General features: G+C 41.9%; 3 protein-coding genes across 3 annotated transcripts; 1 reads left to right on the top strand and 2 right to left on the bottom strand.

The window, feature by feature from the left end:
- Positions 1-1,072: 1,072 nt before the first annotated feature.
- On the bottom strand, positions 1,073-14,603 carry trpv4 (transient receptor potential cation channel, subfamily V, member 4). Its single transcript, XM_035640921.2, has 17 exons — positions 14,232-14,603; positions 12,988-13,070; positions 12,083-12,531; positions 11,129-11,304; positions 9,876-10,028; positions 9,114-9,254; positions 7,465-7,763; positions 7,209-7,388; positions 6,813-6,971; positions 6,090-6,182; positions 5,852-5,925; positions 5,319-5,484; positions 5,170-5,236; positions 4,552-4,856; positions 3,319-3,446; positions 3,107-3,225; positions 1,073-2,979 (listed from the first exon to the last, which is right to left on the bottom strand). Exons 2-17 carry the CDS (start codon positions 12,994-12,996, stop codon positions 2,888-2,890), a joined length of 2,610 nt encoding a protein of 869 aa, XP_035496814.1. The 5' UTR covers positions 12,997-13,070; positions 14,232-14,603; the 3' UTR covers positions 1,073-2,887.
- A 1,059-nt stretch (positions 14,604-15,662) lies between these two features.
- gltpa (glycolipid transfer protein a) lies at positions 15,663-22,360 on the bottom strand. The gene is made up of 7 exons (XM_035638729.2): positions 22,152-22,360; positions 20,541-20,754; positions 19,818-19,947; positions 17,528-17,586; positions 17,302-17,435; positions 17,077-17,227; positions 15,663-16,970 (listed from the first exon to the last, which is right to left on the bottom strand). Exons 3-7 carry the CDS (start codon positions 19,918-19,920, stop codon positions 16,788-16,790), a joined length of 630 nt encoding a protein of 209 aa, XP_035494622.1. The 5' UTR covers positions 19,921-19,947; positions 20,541-20,754; positions 22,152-22,360; the 3' UTR covers positions 15,663-16,787.
- LOC118313352 (trichoplein, keratin filament binding) lies at positions 21,650-27,161 on the top strand. Its single transcript, XM_035638728.2, has 13 exons — positions 21,650-21,792; positions 22,186-22,380; positions 23,654-23,864; positions 23,970-24,026; positions 24,361-24,429; positions 24,777-24,950; positions 25,037-25,149; positions 25,244-25,310; positions 25,410-25,582; positions 25,678-25,759; positions 25,849-26,034; positions 26,282-26,425; positions 26,525-27,161. The coding sequence occupies exons 2-13, from the start codon at positions 22,190-22,192 to the stop codon at positions 26,555-26,557; spliced, it is 1,500 nt and encodes a 499-aa protein (XP_035494621.2). The 5' UTR covers positions 21,650-21,792; positions 22,186-22,189; the 3' UTR covers positions 26,558-27,161.
- The last annotated feature ends 50 nt before the right edge of the window (positions 27,162-27,211 follow it).

Below are 27,211 nucleotides of genomic sequence, written 5' to 3'. Positions count from 1 at the left end.
TGTCAGCCGCGCTAGGTGCTCACTGCTTAGATAAACCTGGAGGATTAGTGGCCCAGTTAAAGTTGGGGCAAAGAGGATTAGCCTCTTCTCCGAGGTGGCGAGAGATTCTCCGTGTCCTTCAGTGCGGCTGGCCTCTGAGAGAGTTGAGGGGGAGGAGGAGGAGGAGGACGGTGGGAAGTGAGGGGTGAGGCCCCAGTTATCATGAATGAGAACCACCACAGGGCGTAATCAGGGAGGTGAAAAGCAGTGAAGCTCTTCATGAATTGTTGCTTGCTTGTGGTTTCATAACGAAGGCAAATGCCCATAGCTATGGGCCAGGTGTTACAGAGAGGTCAAAAACACCTGAGATTCACAGGCAGAAAAAAAGGTCTGCTTTCGATGAACTATGAACTATTGTGATAATAACAGTTAGTTCTGATGACGCAATATTTACAGCTGTAATAACAAAACAAAAAGGTGCCCTACAGCATGTCCAGGAGTCGACATGGCTCCTCCTGGTCGCCTCATCTGGCCTGTGTAGACACAGCAGAAGAATTTAGACCTCTGCAGCCATCAGCAGGCCAGAGGAGGAACTGCAGTTTGCAGATGACAAGAAATAAGGACTCAAAACCCTTGTAATGAGTTTTTGAGGATTGGGTTTAAATGAGCGTGCTGCTGCAACTCTTTGTTACAAGAAATTGCCCGATTGGAGGTAATGGGTGTTACGAACGCACAAAGCAACAGTCTGTGATGTCAGCCCATCATTAGGTAGTGCAATTTAAATTAATTGGGGGGTTGGGAATAGGGTTGGGGTCTCGAAAGCCACTCATCCAAAAAACTTCACAGTCAACACTGCCATTCCTGGGATCCTCAACAATTCCCCTGCCAAGTTCGAAGTCGTTCGGTCGAGTGGTTGACGGATGAACAGGCGGACAGAAAGATTGATTTGTGTGATTTTCTGAAAAATGCACATTATTAATATATATGAACAAACTGAAGATATTATAAGGTTAGTAACAACGGTTACAAACAAGGCTAAAAAGCCACGTTATAAATATGGTTTAGAAAATGTATTTCATGAACAGTGAAAGGGGTACAATGTAATGAATAAGTTTCAAACGATACAAATATATGTCTCCTCATGGAGGAGGAGGATATTGAAAAATAAACAGGACAACATAACCTTAAGTATACATTAGTGTTCATTGAATTAGCTGAATTAACCAACTCTCGGCACTAAAATAAAACCAGATTAAAATTTAAAAACAACAATTACACATGGCAGTATTCTTTCTTTCACTGGTTGATTTAGATTAGTGGCCAATGTTCTAGGATAGAATAATTAAATCAATGATTTGTGTACTGATTGGAAAATATCTACAGAGAAAATGGATCTCAAATCTATTCATGCAGGAATTGCAAAATGTGTGCTTTATACTTTATATAAATTCAGTGTTTATTGATCTAGGCAGTAACGTACAAACCAAATAAAATACAAAGACATGTCTCTTTATAAAAAGCAATGTAAACAGTATACAAAGACCTGTGACCTTCAACAGTAATGAATTTGTCAAAATTAACAATATGGTCTATCTGCTCTTAGTCAAACCCTGTCATGTAGTGCAACAACAGAAATACATGCATACATACATACAGTACAGACACAAAAAACAAACAGATGCTGTATAGGGCAATGAGCCAATTGTAATGAACAGACTGCAGCAAATAGAGGGAAGTACATAATGGCAAGGCCTGAGAGTTGATTATGCAAATACCCCAGCTGCAAAGGAACAATAACTCTGGAAATTCAAAGAACAAACCGTAACACGGAAAGCCATTGTCTCATATTTGCACATTTGCTTGACAACTACAACCTGCTCATCATGCCCATCTTGTTCAGAACAATGTCTTTGTATTCATATAATAATGCACGCATCAGAAATTGTCACAGTGCATTGTTTCAGTCCAAATGAAAGCTGCCTGAGCTGGCAGTCCAAGACTGGGACTTTCATAATTTTAAAACTATTTGACTGATACAATAAAGACAATGTACAGAAAATATATTGTATAAATGGCTTTTCTAGTCATACAGACCACTCAAAGCGCTTGACAGGAAAGTCACATTCACCCATTCACACAGCGCTGCTATGTACCACACATTTTTCTGTCACATTCATACACTGTCGGAGAGCCATCAGAGGAAAGTTAGGGTTGTCTGAAGTGTCTTGCCCAAGAACACGATGGCATGTGTACTGGCGGAAGCTGGTTCGAAACCGCCAACCTTCGGGTTGGTGGACGAATGTCTCTACGTCCTGAGCCACAGAAACATCCTGTTTCTATACAACTGAGCCCCCACCGGGTGAAAAACAGTATATACAGTTTATTATATTTGCCCACATCCTATAAAGATCTTCTAACTATGAACAAGCAACTTAAACCTGAATTCTATTGTATATAGCTATATCAATATTTACTGCAATATTTATTTTTGAAGAAATATCTCCCATTGTGATTAGATCTGTAAATGACACTTTAATCAAAGTGTCTGTCAAGTGGAAATTAAGTATATTTGCATGAAAAGTTTCCCATTCTTTGTGAGTAAAAAAACAAGTTTACAGCTCACAATATCATTAATGCCACCGTTTTTTAAATCTCAGGGTTTGCGTTTTTTTACCCTTTTAAGTGCTCTCCACAATTAAGTTATTTTCATTGTACATCCAGTGTCTCTCTGTCCTACACCGCCTGTCTTGCTGTAATACTTACTATACTTTGTCTGAACAAAAGGCACATCGAGATTTGTGCAAATTAGTGCACTTATTGGCATAATTGTCCCGAGCAGAGTCATGTCGCTGATGCTGATGGCTCTCTACTGTCTCTTCAGAAGAGGGACCGCAGTCCTCTGCAGGTGTCAGCGCCTGCGTGTCAGGGGCTCCATCTCTACCACTGCCTCACGACCCTTACTCAACTCCACCACTCGCGGGACCACTGTGGACCAGCGGTCTGGAAGGGGGATAAGAGAAAGGAGAAGGAATTTATTTAAGCTGTGTGAATAAATGAGTGTTATCCTCATGAATATACACCGTATTTGTCTGTGCATTTATTCATGAGAGCACAGCGAGACTCTCACCTCTCCTCAAGACGCCGACGCCCTGCTGCAGCACATTGGCTTGGCTGGTCTCGCTCTTGCCGGGATCCTCACTGATTGCCAGGTTTTGATTCCAGTGACACCAGCGAACCTCATCGACTCTGACATATGAAGACAGCACTAGGATTTTACCGTTTTCTTTGAAGTGGCATTGCCGCTGCTGAGTGACAGTGATAATGAGTCATGCAAAATACCTGAAGCACCAGCGTCGGTCAGGAGTGCCGTCCCAGTTCTTCCCCACAGTCACCATCTCCCCGGCTCGAAAGGACTTGCGGAGGCAGACTGGGAATGAGCGCTCAATGTCCAAGATGGTCGTTGCCCACTGTAAGTATAACATGATTTTAACCACCAATTTTTCAAAATCCCCTCTTGTGGTATACTGCTATATAGATAGCTTTGCTGTCATTTGTCCAGGTAATGTCTATGTGATTTCTGTATCCACCCAAATACAGTGGATGTTCAATTCGATTTAATTTTATTTGTACAGCCCGGACTGAATTTAGTTTGTGTTGCTCACATCATTGGTCGAATAATAATGACAATTCTGTACAGATAACATGGGATGAATCCTGATGACTTTGATGATCCTCTGACTTTATCTACAGTGCCACCATAAGATTATCTCAAAGACAAATTTATTAAGACCTGGACAAACTTGAATGGCACTGGGAAGTGCAGTACCTCCGCCAAGGCCCAACAGTCCACTTGGAGATTGGTGAAAATGTAAATTGAAAAAAATTATACAAAAAAAAAACAAGCCCTATCTGGCAATGTTACAGAAAGTGCCCATCTGTCCAGATCTGTGCCAAAATGTGGAATTATTTGGATCTTTCTTGGCCCATGTCCCATCCTTCCACCTAGTTTTCGTGGAAATCTGTTCAGTAGTTTCTGTGTAATCCCGGTGAAAACAAAAAACAAACCAACAAAAAAAAACAAACAGGGGCTGTAATGGTATTTTACTATGCAATGTTCTGACTGCTAAATATTCTGACACATATACGACACACTCTGTTCTTTGTAAGATGTGTTTCACTGCAAATGTGTGACCTGACCTTTGTGGCCTATGCGATTAGGGGAACTGGTGCAGTCGTATCTCACCAGTACCTACCCTTCCTATACTCTTAACCAATGCCCTTTTTCCCGTTGTTGATCTTTTGTGCTTTGTTTTGCTTTTAACACTGTGATCACTATAAGAATGTACTCGGACAGAGCTTCCCCATCAGACTTGCAGACTCGATCTGATCCGTCTGCAAAGGTTTGTTCAAAGAATGGCATCTACAATCTTTATTTCAGATTTCCACCACAGGGGCAAAAACCTAACCTCCTTGGTGGAGGTAATTAAGCCAAAGCTATCTGAATAAGACTATACTGTGGTGAGATGCAATGGCAACTCCTTTGTGACCAATTACCACAAACAACCAGCTCACCTGAAGCTTCCAGATCTTCTTGCTTTCCTTCGACACCTGCCCGACCGTCTCGCCCATCAAAGCGATCAACATGTTGAGCAGCAGCACAAAAGTGAGGATGATATAAGTAACTAACAGGATCAGGAAGACTGCAGGATACGATGCGCTATGGATCATATCCAGTTCTCCCATCCCGATGGTCAGCTTGAAAAGGTCCAATAGGAAGTTACTAAAAGTGTCCGGGTCCCTGCACTTGGGGTAGGTGGGGCAGCCCCCTTCACACTCGGTTCCTGGTGGAGGGCACACTGTCAGCAGGGACACCAGGGCTGTGGGGTGGGGACAGAGGACGTTGGGGTTATGCATCTGTGATTACTGACTGGAAAGAGGCAAGGATTAGGTCAACACACAACTCTAATATTTGTCCATTTAATATGAGGCCACAGTCAGGAGACATGAAGACTGGAAAGAAGGGTGTGAAATAGTCAGCCACAAAAACAGGTTGATAATAATCAAACAGAAATAACATGTTAAGAAGTCAGCTTCAGTAAGAGTCTAAAGGTATAGATTATTATTTCCCTCCATCCACACCTCAAATTAATGTTGACACACACCAGTAAAATTAGATGAACATAAACCTACCTGATGCATATCCAATCATGAAGAGCACATACACCAGCAGAAATCTGAAAAGGTCTTTAAAAAGAATCTGGGAACGAAAAATAAAAGGAAAGTTAAGACTCGGGGAGGGTGATATTCACGGTGAATTAATTTTCCGCCCAGTATCCAACCTTCTGTATCATTATGCTGTAGGTGCCAGTGAGCTTCAGGCCTCTGGTGAAGTAAAGTGTGTTCATCCAGCCCAGGACAAGTGCAAACACCATCACGGACACATAGGCCTCGATGCCAGACAGGTAGAGAGCAGCTGTGACTACGATCAGCACAGAGTAGATGAAACTAGAGAGGACAGAGAAAAACTTTGTCAAAGGGCCGGTACATTGTTACAGTTTGTAAAACTTCAGTGAGACATGAGGGCACAAAGGCGAGGCCGCTGGTGCGTAGCACTGTAAGAGAATGGAGACATCACAGACATGTTAGTGATTTAAAGCAACACAGTTTCGGAGAAGTGCTCGACATTATCTGCTCTTTGTTTGGATCATGGGTTTAATTAAAGATGCAAACTCTGAAACATGCCAGGGAGAAGGTTGAGATATTAATTAGATGACTCAATTCAAGAGGATGCAAAATGTGCCTTGGGTGAAAGTCAGCAAGAGCTGAAGCAGATGAGGAAGAGGGGGAGGAAGGGCGGAGGAGGCAGACTCACTACAGCAGCTGAAAGGATCCATCAATAACTAAAGACTTCACCCCGGGACACTTCTTCAGGAAGACGTCTTTAATCTGCAAAAAAAAATAGCAGGAGAAACATTTCCACAATGACAACAACACACACGTAACACTGCTGAGCTTTGATGCAAGAGACTGGGAAACGGCGGTGGAACAACCACAGACCGACCCTCGTTTTGTCAGAGGGTTAAGGTCAGTGTCAGAGCCCGTGGACTCACATTGGTGAGGAAAAAGAAGATCCCCGATGCCAAGGTGACGATCTCTCCTGCCATCCGCAGGTAGTCAGGGTAAGTTTTGTAGGGGTATGGAGGCTGGAAGGCAAAAAGGAAGGAAGGAAGACAAGGCTTAACGATAACATTGTTTTCATTTAGATTCAACTCAGTGTGAACGTCTTAGCAATAATGTACATATACAGAAAACACACCAAGTATGTTGACAAGTATCAGTTGATAAGACCAAACAATGTGTTAATGGATTATTTGGACTTTTTGGGGAACGACACCGACTCAACCCTCCATCTGTTTGAAGATGCTGGTCTGTGTACAGATTAAACAATTTAAAATGTGCTAATTAGGAAAAAAGGTGTTGGTTCTACTAGGTGAATTTTAGAGGATCTGAACTCTAGACAGAGCCAGACTAGCTTTTTTATAAGCTCATATACACATATATGAGAGTTGTATCAATCTCTTCAGCTACCTCTCGGCAAGAAAGCACATAAGTTATTTATTTCTCAAAAGACTAAAACATTCCCTAAATACGGCGCAGTAAAAGGCCACTATAGATGGTAGAATTCAGAATACAAATGTGTTGCTCTGTTATATAATGTATAAGCATCCTTTTGTGTGATTTTTATGATGTACAGCACATGTGGACTACATAAAAAACAAAAAAACAAAAACATGAATGGAGCCACAATTCAATTTGACTGGTTTCACACCCACCCTTCCCTGTGTTGGGTGGTAATAAGCCACCAGGGTGAAGATGATCATGGTGATGAGGTAGGAAACCACGCTGATATAAAAGGTGACAGCACCAAACTTCTGCCACTTGGCCCTCAGCAGCTCATTAATGGGCTCCACTGCCAGCATCTCATGGCGGTTCTGACAACAAGACCAGAAATATGAAAAGATCATCTTTGTACACAAACACATCTTCTTTCACTGCACTCGGGTTTTTTCATGCACCCATACATTTTTAGACACCTTTATGTTTCGTCTCGATGATTCTCAAATTACGCCTGGCGCTTTGTTGCTCTAAAATACACCGATCTTGGGAGACACAACACTGCAATTTCAGATGCTGGAAGTCAAATACACAAAAGAGTTGTCAACACTCACCTCATTGCGACTGTTATAGACGAGGATTTCAAGCACAGATGCTTCCTCTCCACATGTGTCCAGCGAAGATAGATCATAGAGGGAGGAGTACACTGGACCATACGCCCAGTCCTTGAACTTCCGTGACAGATGACGAACCTCCTCATCTTTGATCTCGCGTCGGATAATGTGCTGAAAAACCTGGAGGAATATGGAGAAGATGAGCTAATGTGGAAACTTTGAATGATACTGATGCTGATGACACGCTGATCATTACCCCTATCTTGCCCAGTTTGGCAGCCATCATGAGTGGTGACATGTCATCACTGTTGAGCACCGTCTCCAGGCTGCACTCTGGGTAGAGTTTGGCGCTCTTGATCAGCAGCAGGTCGTACATCTTGGTGAGGAAACGCGTGTTGTCCTTGGTGTTGTCTGCGATGTGCACCAGGGCGTGCAGCACCGTGTTTCCGCGGGAGTCCTGGCGCCGCAGGTCGGCCTTCTTGTGTGGATTCTCGGTCAGGTAGTGCACTATGTCTGGCTGGTTGGTGCAGGCAGCCAGTGAGAGAGGCAGCTCACCTGGGCAAAGACAGAGAGAGAGCGAGGGGGCATGCTTCACTTTATACTGAATTCACAGGAGATCATGGGAATTGCACCTCAGATTAAAAATAAGCAAATCAACTGGAGGGTTAATTAAGAACTGTGGCTGGCATGTGTATGTTTTCGCAAGGCATACTAAACATGGATCAAAGATTTGACTTCAATCCGCACGATGAAAACAGCACAATTAGCAGTTGTTTGAGGGAGGGGCGCGATGAGGCCAGAGTGCCAAAAGCAGCTGCTGAAAATGAGCCGTTGCCATGGGTGACAGATTACTTTGTCACCTCACATAGAAACGCTCCTCTCCACGGATTTGCACGGGTGCATGCAGAGTGTTAGCGTGAGTCTAAATCCCATTAGCCACCGGCCCTGCCAGGTTCCTGTTCACCTCGCTGCAAAGCTCCGCAGCAAATTACCCACACTGTGCCCGGACACGCTGGGATTTGGGAATGACAACCGTGCTAAGTGCAAATAGAAATCATCTCCTCTGTGATGAGTGGGATGTGTAACACTTGAATTTAATGAAATAAAGAATTCTTTAAATTGGGTTGGGTAAAAAGTCCATAACAACTACCTTTCTGTTAATGTTTTTGGAGAGTGACATTAAAATCTATTACATCTGCTATAATTATCATCAAAAGGTCAAAATGACATACTTTTATGAATAGTGACAGATTTTTCTCTGGGCATAATGCTACATGTTGTGATGGGGGTGTAGGGCCTGGACATAAACCAGAAGAGGGCAGTATTGAATTGAATTTTAGTTGGCAGGCTCTGGTTTATTTACTCTCCATGTCTCAGAGGTCAGGAAGGATGTTTACCCTTCTTCACTGCAGAACACAGACACCTTTCACTGGATGGACCTCTTGAACATGTGACATAATGCTTTTCTTTTCATGTGTTTTTGGAGCATTACTCATGATGGTTTAACACCCAACGCTTCAAAAAACATTGGTGTGGAAGGTGGAGTCCACCACGGAACCACAGCAGCATCCTGACTGTATTAGTCCAGCCCAAACAAACCCGCCATTTCAGAAAAGAGAAGGGGTGGGGTCTAATGTCACTTCTGCACCGCCACGGAGATTTCACTGCCAGGAAAATATACCATGGATTAACAGTTTTATGTTGGCAGCTTCTCTAATACACATCACGAAACGTTGATGTCAACTCCAGGTTGTAAAAGACAGAATAGCTGCTTTGGAGTAAAGCAACGTGGAAACTGAAAAAGTGAGACAGCTCTCCACAACTGTACATCTGAATGTTTGTGTGATTTATCAGTCAAGAGAAAAACAGAATCACAATGAACAATGCGCTGACAAAGGTCCTCACCGAAGTAGAAGTAGCCGCCCTCATCTTTGGGCTGGAAGAAGCGACCCCTCGCCTGGGCGTGGACGTCAGCTCCGTTCTCCACCAGCAGCTCGACGTACTGCTTACAGCGTCGCTCTATTGCAATGTGAAGTGCTGTTTGGCCTGACCGGGCAACAAAACAGAAACATTACTTCACACCAGCGCTTTGTGTGCTTTGTATTACTCAATTGAGGTGAATGGGGTTTGTTTCGTTCTCTAGAAGCAATTGCGGAATTTACACGAGACCAACAGAGTTGAAACCTGCCTTTTGTCTACAGAAGTTTTTCTTTTGTGAAACTGTGTTTATGTTTATGTTGTCACGTAAAAAGCGTTTCCTGCATGAGAGAAAAAAAAACATTTTTCATCCCACTACCTTGTCTAAAATACAGAGATTACAGTGAAAAAGTTAAAATGTGTATAGTAACATCCCATTCTGTACTACAGGGTGAGAAAGGCTCTTGTAACTGTTATCTGACAACTAATAATGTGAGGGGTGAAATCCAAACAAGGCTGTGTAACAGAGCTGGATACAGTTGCTGCAAATCATTTCTTTTCCCCATAATTGGGCTTCACCTAGCAGCCTGACAAGAACAGAGCAACGAACAACTGTCTCTGTCAGCTTCCCCTCAGAGGAAGGTGAGAGGGATTGTGCTCTTACAAACGGTGCAATTAAAATGAGATGCTCATTTCTTCAAACAACATTTTACATCGCTGCGTGTTGTCATTAGCGGGTTATGTCCATACCTCTGTAAAAGAGATCCCTGAAGGGCGAATTGATGAACTCTCGGAGGTTTCCGGTCTTCTCTGCTATGTCGACCAGCAGTGGGATTGTGTCATTCTGACCACTGTAGAGGTTCAACAGGGCCTTAGGCAGACACGTCTTACCTGTCGATGGCTCTGATGGGAAAAATGAGAGGAAAATATGACAAGATTGTTCAGACAGGATAGTTTTACGACTCTTGGTTTAGGCCTTAAGTACGTGTCATACAGTTGTTCCCCATATCTTTTATGTCAGCCATATCCCCACAGACTTATCAGATGAACTCACATACACCCTCATCAAAACTATGTTTCATGTGTATTTCACATTTCAATTAATGGAGGTTATTTAAATAATTGGATATTGTAGTGATATTTTCAGTTTTTTACTGCTATTTATTTTAGCTGTATTTAAATTGTTTATCCATTATTCTTGGCTATATTTCATCCGTTTATCTATTTCTTTTAATTATCTATGTGTAATGTTTGTCCATTAGTTTAGGTATCTCAGTTACCCACTACTTTTAGCCTACGATAGTACTTCAAGTGTTTGTTCACCATTTCTTGAAAAGTAAATGTTTGGACTCCTCTGCCAATGTTCATTAGTCTTCGTGCAATCGTAAATTTTCAACCTGTGGTGTTCAGGCGTCACAACCGACAAAGAAGGAGTCAAATCAGTGGGGTTTTTTTCCCTGGCAAATGAAAAAGTCCTGGTTACAATCTAGAATCTACCTCCTATAAACTGTGACTCTAAATTGCACATGGAGTTTTCAGTGTTTATAGGAACAAACTGTTAAAGACAGGGTTCAAGCCAATAACTATTTTAGTTTTAGTTTTTTTTAAGACTGTAAAACTTTCTCAGAGAGACGACAGTTTGCTGTGATTTTTCTCTGCTCCTTGTTATAAGTCTGAACAGACTCCTGAGACAGGAGCTTTTCGTTGGGCCTGCCTTTGGCGGGACAAAGACCCTGACATCACTCCACCTTTTCCTTCTCACATCCTCTGAGCAAAAAATAACCAGAGAGGGAGGAGCAGGGTAACACAAAAGGTCAAAGGTGGATAAAGCGAGTTTCTGCTTTAGGACAAAGGCAGAGTCAAGATTTAAAAGTACAATATTTGAGGGAAACTGTGTAAAAGAGTGAGAGAATGAACGTATTGTATGTTGTTTGCATCTGAGACCCTTTTTATTCCCTTTCCGTGGTTTGTTTACACAGGCTAAAATAATCTTTCTTACGTACCTCTGAATTCCTCATCAGTTAACCGCTTGTTGTGACTTTGAAGATACTCCAACAGGCCGCCGAGAGCCCCGGGGTCTCCACGTGACACACAGTCAAAGAGGAGAGAGCGGTTGAATGTTTTCATCACCTTTGGTGGGTCTGAGTTCTGACCATCATCACTGGATGTCTCGGTTTTACTAAGGAGACAAATAAAAACATAACATCACGTTACTGTGTTTTTTACAGTGGACCTGGAGTGCAAATCACGAGGAAAATTTTTGAAAAATACACTGGCAATAGCCCAAGTCACAAAACACTAGGCATTACAGTAACTTTGACCGGGAAAGATGCATACGGACTTCTTGAGGTATATCTGAGGCCGACAACGGGATAAGAATGAGGTCGTTCATCGCTTCACCACTTGCACATACGTATTGTCACATCTCTTGGAATACCAAAGACGTTGGGCAACAAAATAATTACGACGAAATCAGGAATTATCCTTAAATCCATTCATTATTTTTGATGCACAAACCATCTTTTACTCAATCAGCCACACCCTCTTCAATGAATGAATCTCTGTGTGTATGGGACAGGTACTGCAGCCAGGCAGCAGTCTAAATATTACCTCAACGGCTGCAGGGGAACCAACAACATGCTCTCTGTTAGATCAGTAAAATGGCTGAATGAAGGACTGCAGTGTGTGTGTGTGTGTGTGTGTGTGTGTGTGTGTGTGTGTGTGTGTGTGTGTGTGCATACTTCCTCATGTGGCACACGTCTGTCTACAGAGTGGAAGTAGTGGGAGATTTTTGTTTTAATGACGGCTTTTTTCCAAACCAGACCTTTGTACCTGGAAATAAAGTCCAGTCTAGCTTTACTGCTGCTCGGACAAAAAACAAACTCCGACAACACACAACTATTAAATCCTGGAAACACATAAATCATAGTTCAGAAAACCGCGAGGCTCCTTCTCACCCTCTTGGAAGCTTCTTCCTGCGTTTCTTTTGGTTGCTCATGTTGCTGCAGGTACCATAGACAAAGAGAGAGTCCATGGGCGCTTTCTTAGGGCCTGGAACCACATTGGACTCATATATGGTGGATTCCAGTAGGTCCATGGGGTTGGAAATGCCCTTCTTGAAAGCACCCTGGAACTTCATCCGCAGGTTCTGTCTGCCGTCCGCAGGCTGGTTCGGCTGAACCAGCTCCACAGCTGAATCCTGACTCGTGTCCTGGGCCGACGGCGGGGCATCCTCGCTCTCGAACAAGTGCGAGAGGTCGGAGAGGGGGAACGGTGCATCGGTCTCAGGCTGAGCAGCCTCGCCATCGCCTGCGTCCACAGAGAGAGCAGCTCTGGCAGGAGCAGAACTGAGGTTGTCGGCCTTGGACAAGGCGAGGTGGCCCCTTCTGAAGAGAGCCGAACGACCCTGAAATAGAAACCATGACAAGATGTTCTGCGTGAGCTGCACGGCCCATAGGTTGTCAGGAAAGTCTAGAACAAATGCCAAATTACATTTTAATCCATGGTGTCAGATTGAATTGTGTGAAACAGCAATGTTTCCCTCGGTAAATATTTTGTAACTTGGAAACTATAATCTTAAAACATTTTGCCTCGGATCTTCTGTTCTCTCTAGCATTTAGGCTTTTACTCAGAGTAAATGTGATGTGGTGGATATGATTTTAGATGACATTTTTAAAAAGAGGTAAGCTAGGAAAATCTAGAATATGCTCTTTAACATGAGTCTTAATTTCTTATTTTAAACAAGATTACTCATTTTTACGATGTGAGGTCTTCAACTGTTTTACGACAAGAATGACTGAAGGGACCCTGGAAGTTTGAAACAGATTTCAAAATATACAATTGACAATTAACCCCTTTGTACCTCATTCATCCCTTTTATCACAATGATGTGCCAAATTCCTCTTCGGGGGGGAACTGGAAGTGATGCTGAAGCATGTGGGCACCCTGAAAAAAACAGAAAAGAGAGACCATCATATGAATTACTGACACCGGAGTTCAAGACAAAAGCAACCTGTTAGGCCTAAAAAGAGCTCTGTCACACCACCTTTAACACAGGACACACACACAATCACACATTTACTTATTACAGGGCATACATTAGTGCTACTTTTCCCAGCCTATCTGTAGCCACAAACAAACTTTACTGCTCCAGCATCCTATCACTCAAGTTCAACATGACATCCTCACGTCCCTCCACGGCTTCCTCTTGACTGGTTCTCTTTCCTGAGTCTGTTTGTGACTTGACAACTTATCTAGGCCAGAACTCGCTGCATGCGAAGGAGCAGCACAAACAGAGGAGCCGGGGTAACTGCTAAGGGAGAGGAGTGAGTCACAACCCCGACTGTCACGCGGGATTATCATACCTTTACACTCCAGCAGGCATTTGACAGTAAAAAGACGGAGAGACAAAGAGAGTCTGCCCTTGCTAAACTATTAGAAACAAAGGAGAATAGTTTTGTTTTAGTAGAGAGAGAGAGAGAGAGGAGCGGCTGTGAATTAAACCTTTCAGAGTGATAGAGTGGGATCATAAAGTATCAAGTAGACCCAAAGCTCACATATTTCACACTTATGGGGTAAAGAAGTGGACATCTACGTGTGAACCTCTCTAACTGTGAGTGACTCTAATGTCCAGTCAGAGCTGTGGGACTTCCTGTCCTGTCCTGCTGCTCTGACATTATCCAGAGAGAGAGAGCAGGAGGGTCTGCAGGGAGCCAAGGAGCTGCTGCAAACCACATGAGCTATTCAAATAAATAGATCAATAATAATACATTTTGATTTTAATGGCTGTCAAGGTTAAACCCACACTCAAAAAATAAAATGCGTGGACACAATAATAAAGAAGCAAACATTATGGCAACTTTTTTAAAAACGCAACATGATATTGAAGTAAAACAGAAATAACATGAAAACGGTCCTTATTGTATCAAATCCCTACACTTGAGTACTTCTTAAGCAGTTTTGGTTTCTTCTTTGTTACTAATCTTTGAACTAAAACAACATAACGAAAATTGATGTCCAAAACAGTATTTCCTCTTACACGTATTGGAAAGCAAAAGAATGAAGAGGCATAAGGAACAAGCATCGGAATCATAGGCTGGTTCTTACCTTGATGTAATCAGCGGACTTTATTCTCTCTCAGACAAATAGGAGCGCAGTTTTTTCTTTTCTTAGTTTGACAACCGTCAAATGAAAGCTCCTCTGCGGGACCAATGTGTCTCCAGACTGATGAGTCAAAGTGATTTTTACTAAACTACAGCTTCCCTCGGCTCCGTGTGTCCGGTGAAGTGAATGCTGAGCTCCTCCAGCACAACGGATGCCTTCACAGACTTTGGGAGGGACGACAAACGCGGGAATGAGGCGCAGTGCCGCCGATGACCGCTAGGGGCTGCCTTTCAGAAAGTGTCCAGGCTGCAGCAGAGACTCCTTCATCAAGGTGAGGACCTCTCTGAGGCCCCTCCTGCATGGATCTATTATCCATGAGCCTCCTGCTCAGTGTGTGGTGGTGGGATAGTCTCAGAGTTGTCATGTATCTGTGTTCATGTTTCAATTTTTCAGACCAATTTAAGGGCTGTGTCGACCACGCTGACTTCATAGCTGAGAGAGCGACACTTACCTTGACCTTGCTCTCTGTATATAGGTGGCTGCCATGAGCGTGTCTGCCGGGAGTAATATTTCACAAATGCTGACCCATTTCCAGCTATTCAACATCGCACAATAAAGTGACGCACTTTTCAGTCTGGAGGTAGGGTGTGGTGAGCCCTGCGAGGACAGCATGGTGCACAAAATAAAAATCATCCCCCTCGCTGTAGATACTCCATTGCAAGTCCAGCAATCAAGCAGAGATACATAAGTATAAGCAGCAGAATGTACTAGGAGTTTAAGAACAAAAATAACTCATTAGACAGCAGGGTGGCCATTGTCAGGAGTGTAAATTATTGATTATTACTGATTAATTTACATGTAAGCAGCATTTTAATGTCAAGTCAAGGATACTTCAGAACAATGCTTTCTACAATATGACATGTTCTTATGATTATAAAATGCCAAGTAAAAAATTACTATAGATATCAAAATGTTCAGTGGAGTAAACATACAATATTTCCATCTGAATTTAGTGGCGAAGACCTAAAAGGTGGCAACAAATAAATAAACTCAAATAAAGTTAAAATACCTCAACATTGTTCTTAGGTATAGAGCTGGAGTAAAAGTACCTGTTTACTCGCCATGATGCCAGTGCTGACTACTTATGCTGATCTGTTGAGATGAAAAAGAAAAACTATCTGAGGAAGGAAAAAAGAAAATCATATGACTTGTTGCACATATTTTAAAAATTGCAAATTGTGCTTTAAACATGAGTTGAAAATACAAGATTTGTGGCTTTGCACTGTTAAAATACGGCAGCATAATTTAGCCACACAGAGACATCAGACAAGTATTTCAGTGCCTGCACATGAATATCAAATCACATTTTAGTTAGCTGAAATGCCTCATCAATTTAACAACCAAGAAGAAGGCAAAAACAAGTGTAATGCAACTTTTTATTTAATGTTCAAACATTTGATAAAGCACTGCTTTGGACCCTAACAGCAAAGATATACAAGTGTTGCATTGCAAAGACATAACAGAGGCAGAGATCCAAACTAAAATCAACATTTCGTCCTTAATTGGCCTGCTTGGTTTACACTCGGTGATGTGCATAAGAATAATTGTATAAGGATATAAATGATTACAGGCAGAAAAGCTGACATGGTCTCTACCTCCAGCTTAAGGCACAAACAGTTGTGCAATACTAAAACCCATTTTTAACAGAGTACATACTCAAAGTGCTGTGTGGAGTTTTCAAAAATGTCGAACCAGCACGCGGTGAGTGAGGTCCTGTTAAAATGGCTATGTTTTGTATAACTTAAAGGTAATACATAAATTGACAATGTGGTAACTTAGAGATAAAACTGTTAATTAAACTCTATTCATATCCCCAAATGTGATGGACAATTGCACAATGTGGCTTTTATTTCATAGGATGAGACCATTTTCAATTGTTAAGTTCAAAATATAAGCCAAAACCCTATATTTTAGTGAGATTTATATGTATATATATATATATATATACATATATTGAACTCCTGCTAAGCCCACAACAATTCAAATGCATTAGGAAAACAAACACAATAAATGTATATGTAAATTTCTGATTGTATGTATAATTACAAATAAATGTAGTTTTTTTCTTCCTCATGATATAGAATATACTGTATATTATATACAGGTGAGGTGGACGGATTTTAAAGCTAAGTTCTAAGACTTCACAATGTTTTCTTTAATATATACAGCATTAAAAAATGTTCAAACAAAACTGTATCACTTTAAGGTAAAGATGATTGTTAAAAAGATTATATTAATGCATGATAGTTGTGTGGTATAGTAAATCTGTCAACATCAGACACTATGCTTGTTAACTTAATGCTCCAGTTGCTTGTTTAAAAACATCTGGAACACCTGGATTTTTGGTGTAACTCTCTCACATATGTAAGAGCGAGTGATGACTCTCACAGTGAGCTGTCAGATGACCTGAAGGAAACCAAGTCAGTAAGTGTTGACTGCATCATGTAAATGACTTTTTAAATTACGTGGATCACTGGAGAAGAGAGGAACGTCCAGCAGTCACACTGCGTAGTCAAGGTCAGCATTCATCTTACTGTACATGTCATAAATAGCATCAACAGTGGCAGAGAAGTGGATGAGGAATTTTCGTATTTTCTCCACGCATTCCTCTTCCTTGACGTCCCGACCCTTGGAGAGGGCCTTCAGGAAATCTGTCTTGTAAGGAGCAGCGTAAAGAGTTGCCTACAAGCAGCCAAAAATGCCAAATTTATACGTCACTACGTGCATTTTTCAACAGTTCCATAGGCTGAGATACAATTCTCTTATGAAGTAATGTTGGACAACTCACCTTGAAAAGTTGCTGCACGAACCAGCCATGGTACCTCTTCAGGGCGATTTCATAGGCTTTACTGACATTGACTCGAATGAGGTTTGGGTTGTTGTCATCCTTCTCCCCGTCCACTAGGCTCTGAAGGAAGACTTGGATAAATCGTAGACCCCTGTTGAAAAAAGAAGATTATGGACCTAGCCTGCCAACAAGAAGAAGAAAAACAAAAAGTAAAGTGTCTGAAACCTTTTCAGCCACATGAGAGCCAACGTCGCTCCAGCTTTGGGCCATTGTGCTCCATGCATTTCCTTCTCCGCCTCCAAAATCTGCTGGAGGGTCTTGAACCGTCCTGGGTTGGTATCATAAACTGCCTTGATTTTCTAGTAGTTAAAACAATACATTTTAAAGTATTAGAAAATCAACAAGTAATATTAGCATAACTAAAGTCACATTAAAGAATAATCATACTTACTGTGATGTTCCCAGATATGTCCGCTTTGATTGGTGCAAAAATAGTGGAGCCAAGGCAGTCTGAGGAGAAATGTTTACACAGGGTGTGACGGAGAACGGAGTGAGTTAGAGTGAAAAGCTACATACAATACACGTGAGGAAAAACTATAATCTTTTTGAGAATATTATCATCCTTTGATTCATATGTATACTTGGGTTGCATGTAAGATATCATCAGAGAACTTCTGTTCTGTTCTGAAAACTTCTGTTTTCAATTTCCAACTAAAACAAAATGCCAAATATGTATTCTTGTCTGTGACAAGAAAGATTCTAATGCACCAATGAAACACATTACACTATCAGTATATTAAGCTTCCCCTCATCACTCTTTGGCGCATCTGTCTTTTCAAAAAAACTATTTTGAAAATATTTTAGTCAAACTTCTAGTGATACAGCATATCCAAAACATGTAGGGGCAAAACATTTTGAGTCATATTTTTTTTATACATTCAAGTACATAACATTTAAAGAATATGTAGGTCAGATGCAGATGGGAACGTTAGTTTTGTGTGACACAGAATATAGGACCCCGCGACCCGACCACGGATAAGCGGTTGAAGATGAGATGAGATGAGACAGAATATAGGTGGTCTTGTGATAAACAGCAGCTGCAGTGAAGTGGTAGTGCCACTGGCAAGTACTGTTAATTGAGCGGCGAACAAAGTCCAGGTATCGGAATCGTATTGGGGAGGGAAGAATAGCATCGGAACCTCTCTAGTTTAAACTAAAATTACCCTGCAAGCTAAAGCCAACATACCATATTAGGCCTAATTGGTCTGACTGTCACAGTATTATTATTAGGTGCCTTTTAATTAGGCTGCTAAAAGATCTGAGTATTTGGTGACGGCCCTGTGAACAATGAGACATCTCGAGTCCCGACCACACGCGGCTCCTGGATGACCCACTGACACAACAGGCAGCTTTCAGCCCCTGAGCTGTTAGTGGAAACTACTCATGACAAAGTCCGCTCCGTCGTGCTGATGTGATGCATCGTCACAACACTGATGGCATCATATCTTGTTTCAGAGACAAGCTTGTCTTCTTTGGTTCTTGCTATCTTTTCCACTCCGTTCACAGGCTAAAGATTTTTGCTACGCATACGTTACAGTGCTTCTGGAAGCTAAAGGCAAATAAACACACCACTGCTAAAATATATTCTAATCAAAATAATCCCTTGAATAATTTGGTGTTAACCAACAGCCTCTTTTGTTCAGCTCTTGGCTTGTGAACAGCCCTGCACACCCACACATTTGTCAATTATTCTAGGTAAATAAATAGTTTGACAGAGGCACAGTGAGAGTTTGCTAAGCTACATTGAATTAGAATAAACATAAGCACAAAAGTATAAGTTGTACTGCAGTGAGAGTCATTCAAGTACTGTACAAACAATCCAGGAAAAGAGGCAAAGTAATCTAAAACCCATGTGTGAATGTACAGTATGAGTGTGCAGGACTAAAATGTCTTGTAGGAAAGTTGACCAAGAAATTTCTAGGTCAGAAGCAAACAATGGCGACAAGGAGGAAAAGCTTAATACCAGCATCAGACTTGGTTCCTCTCAAGGGTTTCACATGGCAGATTCAATAGAGGACCTTTGGCATATTAATACAGAATGAAGTTGCACAAAGATGCCCTGGTGCACCATGCCACCAGTGAATGGGCAAGGGGAACTCAACACCACACTAATCAATTTTCACAACTTAAAATCCAGGCCAGTGGATTAAATTATGCATGCCAAAGGATTGTGGACAGCTTGATGGAGAGAAATACGAGCCCGACAAAAAGATTATCATTTGGATAGAGGGAGATCGTTCCATTAGGCTTGGCAGAAGTGTTGTGACAGATTTCTCTCACAACGAATTTGTGTCCATTAATCAAAGCTGAACGAATCCCACATGAAAAATTTACAATGGTGGAAGAAAAGTCCACAGGGCTACTTTTGAAAAAAACTAAAACAAAAAAACCCTTCTTTTTGCCTATTCAGCTTATACAGCTTTAAAAACCTACATGCCTAAAACTAATTATCATTTTGTCAGTGCCATCAATCTTGCCTGTACTGTAACGACATGCCTCTGACAACTCAATCATTATAATGAGATGGACAGAAATAAATTTGTGTCTAGAGGAGCATCATTTCTCTGCAGGCAGTGACAACTGAGAGTAAGGGTTTCATCACATGTATTTCCACACAACTTCCTATCCAGGAATGTCACTACATAGTCTCTACTGTGTCACACGGTGGAAACTTCACTCACCAAAGAACGGTGGAAGGTATGACACAGCCTCCAGAAACGGTCTTGTTTCCACCTGTCTGTCAGCTGGCAGCTGCCTGAACTGGTGCTCCATTAGCAGAGCCATCGCTTTAGTCCGGACACACGCTCACCTCTGAAAGGATAGCAACAGGCTGTCACCTCTCCACCGCAGATTTACAGTGACACCAGGAGGAATGAGAAACTCTGTGTGTGTGTTCCTGTGTGTCTGTGTTTGAGAGATAGTGAGAGAGAGAAAGGGAGAGAGAGAGAGAGAGAGAGTGAGAGAGTGGGAGAGAATGTGTGTGTGTGTGTGTGTGTGTGTGTGTGTGTGTGTGTGTGTGTGTGTGTGTGTGTGTGTGTGTGTGTGTGTGTGTGTATGTGTTTGTGTGTTTGAAAGAGAGAGAGTGCAAAAGAGAGAGGGTCTCTGGTAAATTAATTTAAAATGTCTCCAAAAGTGAACTATAACAGCTTTGTGTGTGTGTGTCTGAGAGATAGTGAGCGAGAGAAAGAGAGAGAAAGAGAGTGTTTGCGTGTGTTTGAGAGTGAGAGAGAATGTCTGTCTGTGTGTGTGTGTGTGTGTGTGTGTGTGTGTGTGTGTGTGTGTTTGAAAGAGAGAGAGAGAGTGCAAAAGAGAGAGGGTCTCTGGTAAATTAATTTAAAATGTCTCCAAAAGTGAACTATAACAGCTTTGTGTGTGTGTGTGTGTGCGTGTGTGAAGTCACCTACGTTGAACTCAGGTGATGGTGAAGTATCCAGCCTCCAGCTCATGAAATCCACTTGTTACTGGAGGATCCGGGTCATCGCCTCCTCGTCCTGCAGGGACACTCGGACCGAACCTGACGTGCTCCGATCAGCTGACACCAGTCTATGGCCACACGCTGCTTTGCTGCCAACTAGTGGAGATCTGTGGAATATCTCTATCTCTATGGCGGCAGGTAGCCTTGAAATCAGGCAACCTAAATTACTGAATTGTTGTTTAATTACAATAAATTCAATTAATCAATTAATTGAATATGAATCATTTAATTCAAGGGCACTTTTTAGATTAGGCACTATGTAAAGACCATGAGCTGTAATGAATGGCTTTATCAATTACAGCTCATGGTGAATAATAAAATAATTAATAAGACCAACTTTAGGTTGCTAGATTGTGGAAGGTCTTCCTCCAAAAAAACATTTAGCTTGTATCTTTAGCTCTTTACTTCATATGAGACAATCTCTAACTGCTTGAACACGTCTTCTAGAAAAGGGACCCCTGGACCAAAATCCATATCGCAGACTTGATGGATCATTGGAGAACCACTTTAATGATTTGCGGTTGCTTTTGTAGTTTGTTTGTAACTGGTCTATAGCATTAATAAATTATCTATTGACCAATTGAAAAAGCTATTAATTACATATTTTAGGCCTTTAAAATGGAGCACGTAAAAAAAGTTACTGAAATGTAATAATAATTGTACAAATACTATTACTACTACTGCTAACAAAAACAACTGCTACTACTAATGATAATAATGATACTTATATACTACTACTAGTACTATTACTACTACTAATACTACTACTACTAATAATAATAATAATAATAATCTTACTACCGTTTTATTAAAGAACATTAGTGTGTCACAAATCAGTACAGTACACCATCAACAGTCATTCCTGGTATATTTTCCTTGTAAATAAATTCCGGTCTATTTGTCACGACAAATACTACTTCATAGTGCTGGAAAGAAACTGAAAACATTGTGTACATCGATGTTTGGAGGAAATGAACTTCGCGTTTTCTTCGTTGGTTCGCTCTCTCACTTTTGATCTCTACTGCATCCCGTAGCGTGGGACTCGGTGACTAGGAAGTGCGTCGGTAACTAAGGAGAACTGGAGCACATTAGATCCGTGGGGACGGAGCAAAGGCGAAGTCAACTTATCGACTGGATTGATCAAAGAACAAGTGAGGGCGACGCACCTCACCTCCGACAGGGTAAGGACACGTTACTTATCGAGCCGTAAGAGCCTCAACGCAGCGACGTAAGAGTTGACGGGCGAGCGGGAGCTGGTGTAACGCTTTGTTCTCTCTCTCTCTCTCTCGAGTAAACACGCAACACATGTGACACATCAGCAGAGTCACGAAAGTCGCTGGATCGTGTATGTCGCTGTGCGATTGATTGGCCTCCGGGTCGACGTAACGTCACACTAAACACACTTCTGGCAGAGGCTCTTTTTTTTTTTTTTTTTTTTTGAATCGGCCTGGTAACTAACGACGCTTTCCCATCGCCGACACGGCAGTTAGGGGTGAAGTGAAGGGAAACGCGACTTACGACAGGTTGAGGTTGTGTCTACCTGTGCTCTACGATCATGATCATGTCCGCTTCAGGTCCATGGCTCTGCCCGCCCTCTCGGCCTGTATACCCGGCCGGACCCGGGTGCACGCCAAACAGATGATCCGGCGCCGCGAGCAGGAGGCCCGGTGGCGGCAGCAGTGGGACATGCACGCTCGCTACTTCAAAGAGCAGAGTGTGTGCAGCCAGAGACAGGAGGCGTGGAGCTCCAGCCGCTGCTACCAGCAGAGGTAACCGCTCCATCCACCACAGACACGCTGGCTTACATGCCACACGACGTCACCGAAACGCTTCCACATACAAACAATTTGCGCCGTTTCAAATGCGTTTGGTTTTAAAGTAACCAAGTAACAATGTATACAATTACAGCTGGAAACTGTTAATTGATTCGGGAAGTGTGTCACAATGTTCTGCCTTTGCATTCGTCTCAACAATCTGACTTTAGTTTTGGTTAGATTGGTGTTTGGACTTTTCGTTGGACAAAACAAACCATTGTGAAGTTGTCAATTTAGGCTCTCGGAAACTTTATAAACCAATCAATCAATCAATCAAGAAAATGATCACCAGATAATCCCTGACTCTAGTAACATACTTTGACAAGATTTTGAATGCAGGGTTTGACTTGTAACAGAGTATTTGTACACTGGGGTATTAGCAATTTTACTTCGGTAAAGCATCTGACTGCTTAATCCATAACAGAAGCCACTGAATTCAAAATAAGTAATTAACATTTATTTGGTTCACATTGTGTTTGGTTATGTTTTATGTTGTCCTCTGCTTTATATACTGTTTCTCTCTTACTGCCCTTCATTTGATGACTCCGTAAATAACCGTCGATACAGACAGTACAAAAAATATTCAAAAGAGGCTGGTTCTAAAGGCATCTTTTTTTTTATAGACAAAAACATCTGTTGGTTTAATTTTTCTGTCATGCCATGAATACATACTTACACAGTACATGTGGAAAGACACACTAAACACATATAATCGGCAAAAAGCTGACATACACAGCCAATCTTTTGCTTACTAATTTGTGTATGTGTAAGTGTACTCAAAATGTACGGTACAATTATAAATGTAGAATTTCCCCCCCAAATAATATATGAAATACTCATTATATAGTGAAGGTTTCAACGCACAAGCTACTGACTCTTGTACTGCATTAATTGCTTGTTGGTAATTCTTTAGGTTTAGTTTCCCCCGTAAATCTATGTATGGTCCTTTAATGTGCAGTGATATAACGTTGTGAAGACATTTTGGCTGGTCCCCACAATTTGGTGTGTGTGTGTGTGTGTGTGTGTGTGTGTGTGTGTGTGTGTGTGTGTGTGTGTGTGTGTGTGTGTGTGTGTGTGTGTGTGTGTGTGTGTGTGTGTGTGTGTGTGTGTGTGTGTGTGTGTGTGTGTACACACACCATGAAGCCATAGTTTCTCTGTTTCATCAGCAGATGAATGGAAGACGAATACGTCAGAGAAAGCAAACCCATTTTTTTCACTGTTTTGTCAGTATGTCATCATACCACAAGCAGAGACTGAAGGAGGACAAAAAGGCCAGCCTGGAGCTGCGCAGGAATCGGCTAAGGGCCATGCTCCAAGAGGAAAAAGAGCAGCTGGAAGCAGAGCTCAGGAAAGTGGTACATGACAAGACCACATTGCCAAGTTACTTAGTGAAAAAAACTGAAGAGCTTCGTACAGCAAGAGAGGAGAGAAGAAAAAAGGTATGGTTGCACAGAATTAGGTCAAATTGAATCAGGTGCATATTACCTTTTCAATACAGTCAGTGTATAATCCATGTTATCTTTGTGTTGTTTTTTCATCTCCAGCTTGCACAAGAGCTGTTGAGGGAGCACTGGAAGAAAAACAACCCAGAGTTGCGAGAGGTAGCCTGAGTTTAAACTATTCATCCGAAAGTGACATGTGCCAAACCTCTTACCATGAAGTCTGATCGTTGATGACGTGATAAATTGCCTAAGGAATCATGTGTGTGTCTGAGGAGCCCAGCAAGTAGAGAAAAAGGACACTTTTTGTCAAGATGTCCATTTGATCTGGAAATGAATAGGGCTTGTGATGCAGATATTCCATGACTTTCAGTAAACCTGAGTGCAGTGTTGACTTGGGAGAATAACATGTTCTGGTGTCCCTTCCGCCAGGGTCAGGTTCATCAGTATCCCTGTCTCGCCTGTGTCCGAACTTGCTCTTTTAATCTGTCCACAGGCCGAGTCAACATTACATAAAGATCATGTTGTCCGCCAATGGCAGGAGCAGATATCTGAGAAGCAACAGGTAGGAAATTCATCACAGCTCTATAATAACTGTTACGGATAAGAAGTGTTTTTGACCTGCAGGAGTTGGTGTACAATACTTAATTTTAATCAATCCAAATAGTAAAAGTATTACCTCCCCAGGGCCAGTGACGACACATAAGACCCACGATTCATTGAACTTTGTCATCATCCTTTAACGTGACCGATTATTTATGTGACAAATCAATTTTTAATTAAACGGTGCTCATGCCACCTGTGACCACAGTATCAAGTCTGAAATCTACTCAAGTTAATCCCCTCAGTGTGGTACATAATTTAGAAAGTTTAGACACCTACTGTAAATGACCCATCTCTTTACACACACAGCAAGAAGTAGCAGAGCAGGAGGAGAAGAGGTACTTCGAAAACGAGTATGAAAGGACCCGAAAAGAAGCTCTGGAGCGGATTAAGCAAGACAAGGAGAAAAGGAAAGCAGAGGAGCGCAAGAGAGCAGAAGGACTTTGCAAACAGATGGAAGAACTGAGGCTGAGGGAAGAAGAGGTATAAAGACCTTGGACAAAGTACTTCTAATGGGGGAAAAAAATGGATATTTCAGATTTAAGCATCATCTTTTCTTTCTCTCTCAGGCCACTCGTCTGAAGAGGGAGCACGAGGCTCTACTGGTCCAGCAGTGGCAGTTGGAGAAGATAGAGGACGAGAGAAGGAAGGTGGAGGAAAGGCAAAAGAAGTCTGAGATGGGGTAAGTAAAGCTCTCTCTGCAGCTTACTGATCACACTTTGGATCATACTTGATGCGGGTGAGGTTTTGGGTTGATCGAATTTGTGTTCCACCAGCTTTTTCTTGATCCGTCAATATCGAGCTCAGTTGAAGAGAAGAGCCCAGCAAGTGCAGGAGTCACTGGTATGTGTACTTTACCTGTTGATACTCGAGTTGATTCCGGATGTAATTCATCTCCTCTTTGGTTTTGACATCTTCCCTGAATTCCTCTGTGCCCACCAGGAGGCCGACCGGAAGATCCTGGCAGCCTTGCTGGAGGGAGAGCAGGACGACAGGAGGCTGGAGAATGCACAAAAGGAAAGGGCTATCGCTGATGCTGCCTGGATGAAACAAGTGATTGAAGAGCAACTTCAGTTGGAGCAAGAACGGGAGGCTGAGTTTGATCGTTTACACCGGTGAGCACCAAAATTCAAGTGACCTAAATCCGCAGGCAGGGAGCACTAATTTTCTCTAAATAAAAACCAATTCATCTCCATACTAACCATTTCAGAGAAGAAGCTCAGCGTGTGTGGGAGAAACGAGAGGCGCAGTGGGAGAAGGAGAAGAAAGCCAGAGAACGGCTCATGCACGAGGTTTTTTGTTTCAGAAGACTTTGGCGCTTTGTGTGAAATTTAAACAATTTGATTACAGTGTTAAATCTTTCCTGTATTTTCCTTTAAAGGTACTTGCGGGGAGACAGCATCAGCTGGAGCAGAAGATGCACGAGAACCAAGAAGCTCAGGGGGAGTCCCTGAGGAGAAGGGAAGTGTTGATCCAGGAGCTGGAGCTGGAGAGCAAGATCAGACAGCGCGAGAAAGAGCAAGAACAGGGTCGTAGGACAGCACGGAGACAAGACTTAAATGCTCAGGTTGGCACATGCTGCAGTAGTTTTTTGGGGGTAAACAATGTTTAACAAAGTTTGAGGCATAGCAGATTATTTTTATAAACTTTAAAACGTGACTTCAGGGGTTCTTTAAAGAAACGTATTTCAATTTGCCTCAATAGCAGCTTACTTGTATACATTTGAGTAAATCATCAGACATTCAAACTTGCATTCAAGCGTCAGACTAAATGCCTTTTATAAAGCTAAAGCTGTTTGTGTGTGAACGCTGTAGGTGGAGCAGCAGCGACAAGAGCACTGGGAGGAGCAGTGCCGGAGAGAGCAGGATGAGGAAAAGGAAAGGGAGGCCCTTCGAATCCAAGAGGAGGAGCTGAAGCAGGAGAAACAGGGGATAGCTAATAAAGGGTACCAGGCCAAGGTACAAGATGAATTATAATCCTCAATGTTGATGTTCCAAATTTCCAAATGCTCTTTCAAGTTAGCAACATTAAAACATGCTTGAAACTTTCCCTTTCAGGTTTACAACAGACCTCGATCCGCCTGGACATGAGCAACCTGCACGACTGGAGTCAAAACAGAATTGTAAAATGAAAAAAAATTTATTGAGGTAATTGACCTCAAAGAATTGGTTTACGTATTTCCAAGTGCATTTTTAAACAAAACTCACATGCCAATTTGAAAACCTGAGCAGTTATAGATCGCCTTAATTGTGCCTCCTGTCCACATTGGCCCCTAAGAGAGAGATTCCTTGCTGAGGTACAGTGGAGGTAAAGTGGTTCAAAGAGATATTTTATTGTAAAAAGATTGTGATTTCTGGTAGCCCCATAATATTGTTGGTTCCACTTTTTTACACATTTTTGAACAGATGCAAGACTGTTAGATTTGTTTCCCCATATCTTACATTGGAATTTCAAAATTCACAAATCGATCATTTAATGTCTTTTAAAGAAGTGAAGTATCCATGTAAGTTATGAGGCCATGTATTTTATGTAGATTTTAAAATTTCAATGCTGGTTGTTTGCATATGTAGAGAAGAACAAAAGGATGGTTTTGTTTTTTGCACTTTTGAAGCTGTTCGAGGAATATATATTTTATATCCTGAATTGTCTTTTAAACTTTTGATAAATAAAAGTCGCTAAAATGTTCCAATCAAATCAATTGTGCTGTGAAGGCATTAAAACAATAAGAGCAAGACGAATACAAA

This window comes from Scophthalmus maximus, chromosome 19, assembly GCF_022379125.1.
Source record: "Scophthalmus maximus strain ysfricsl-2021 chromosome 19, ASM2237912v1, whole genome shotgun sequence".
NCBI classification, from domain to species: domain Eukaryota; kingdom Metazoa; phylum Chordata; class Actinopteri; order Pleuronectiformes; family Scophthalmidae; genus Scophthalmus; species Scophthalmus maximus.
The sequence above is the reverse complement of the archived record's forward strand: the minus strand, read 5'-3'. Positions and strand labels throughout refer to the sequence as shown.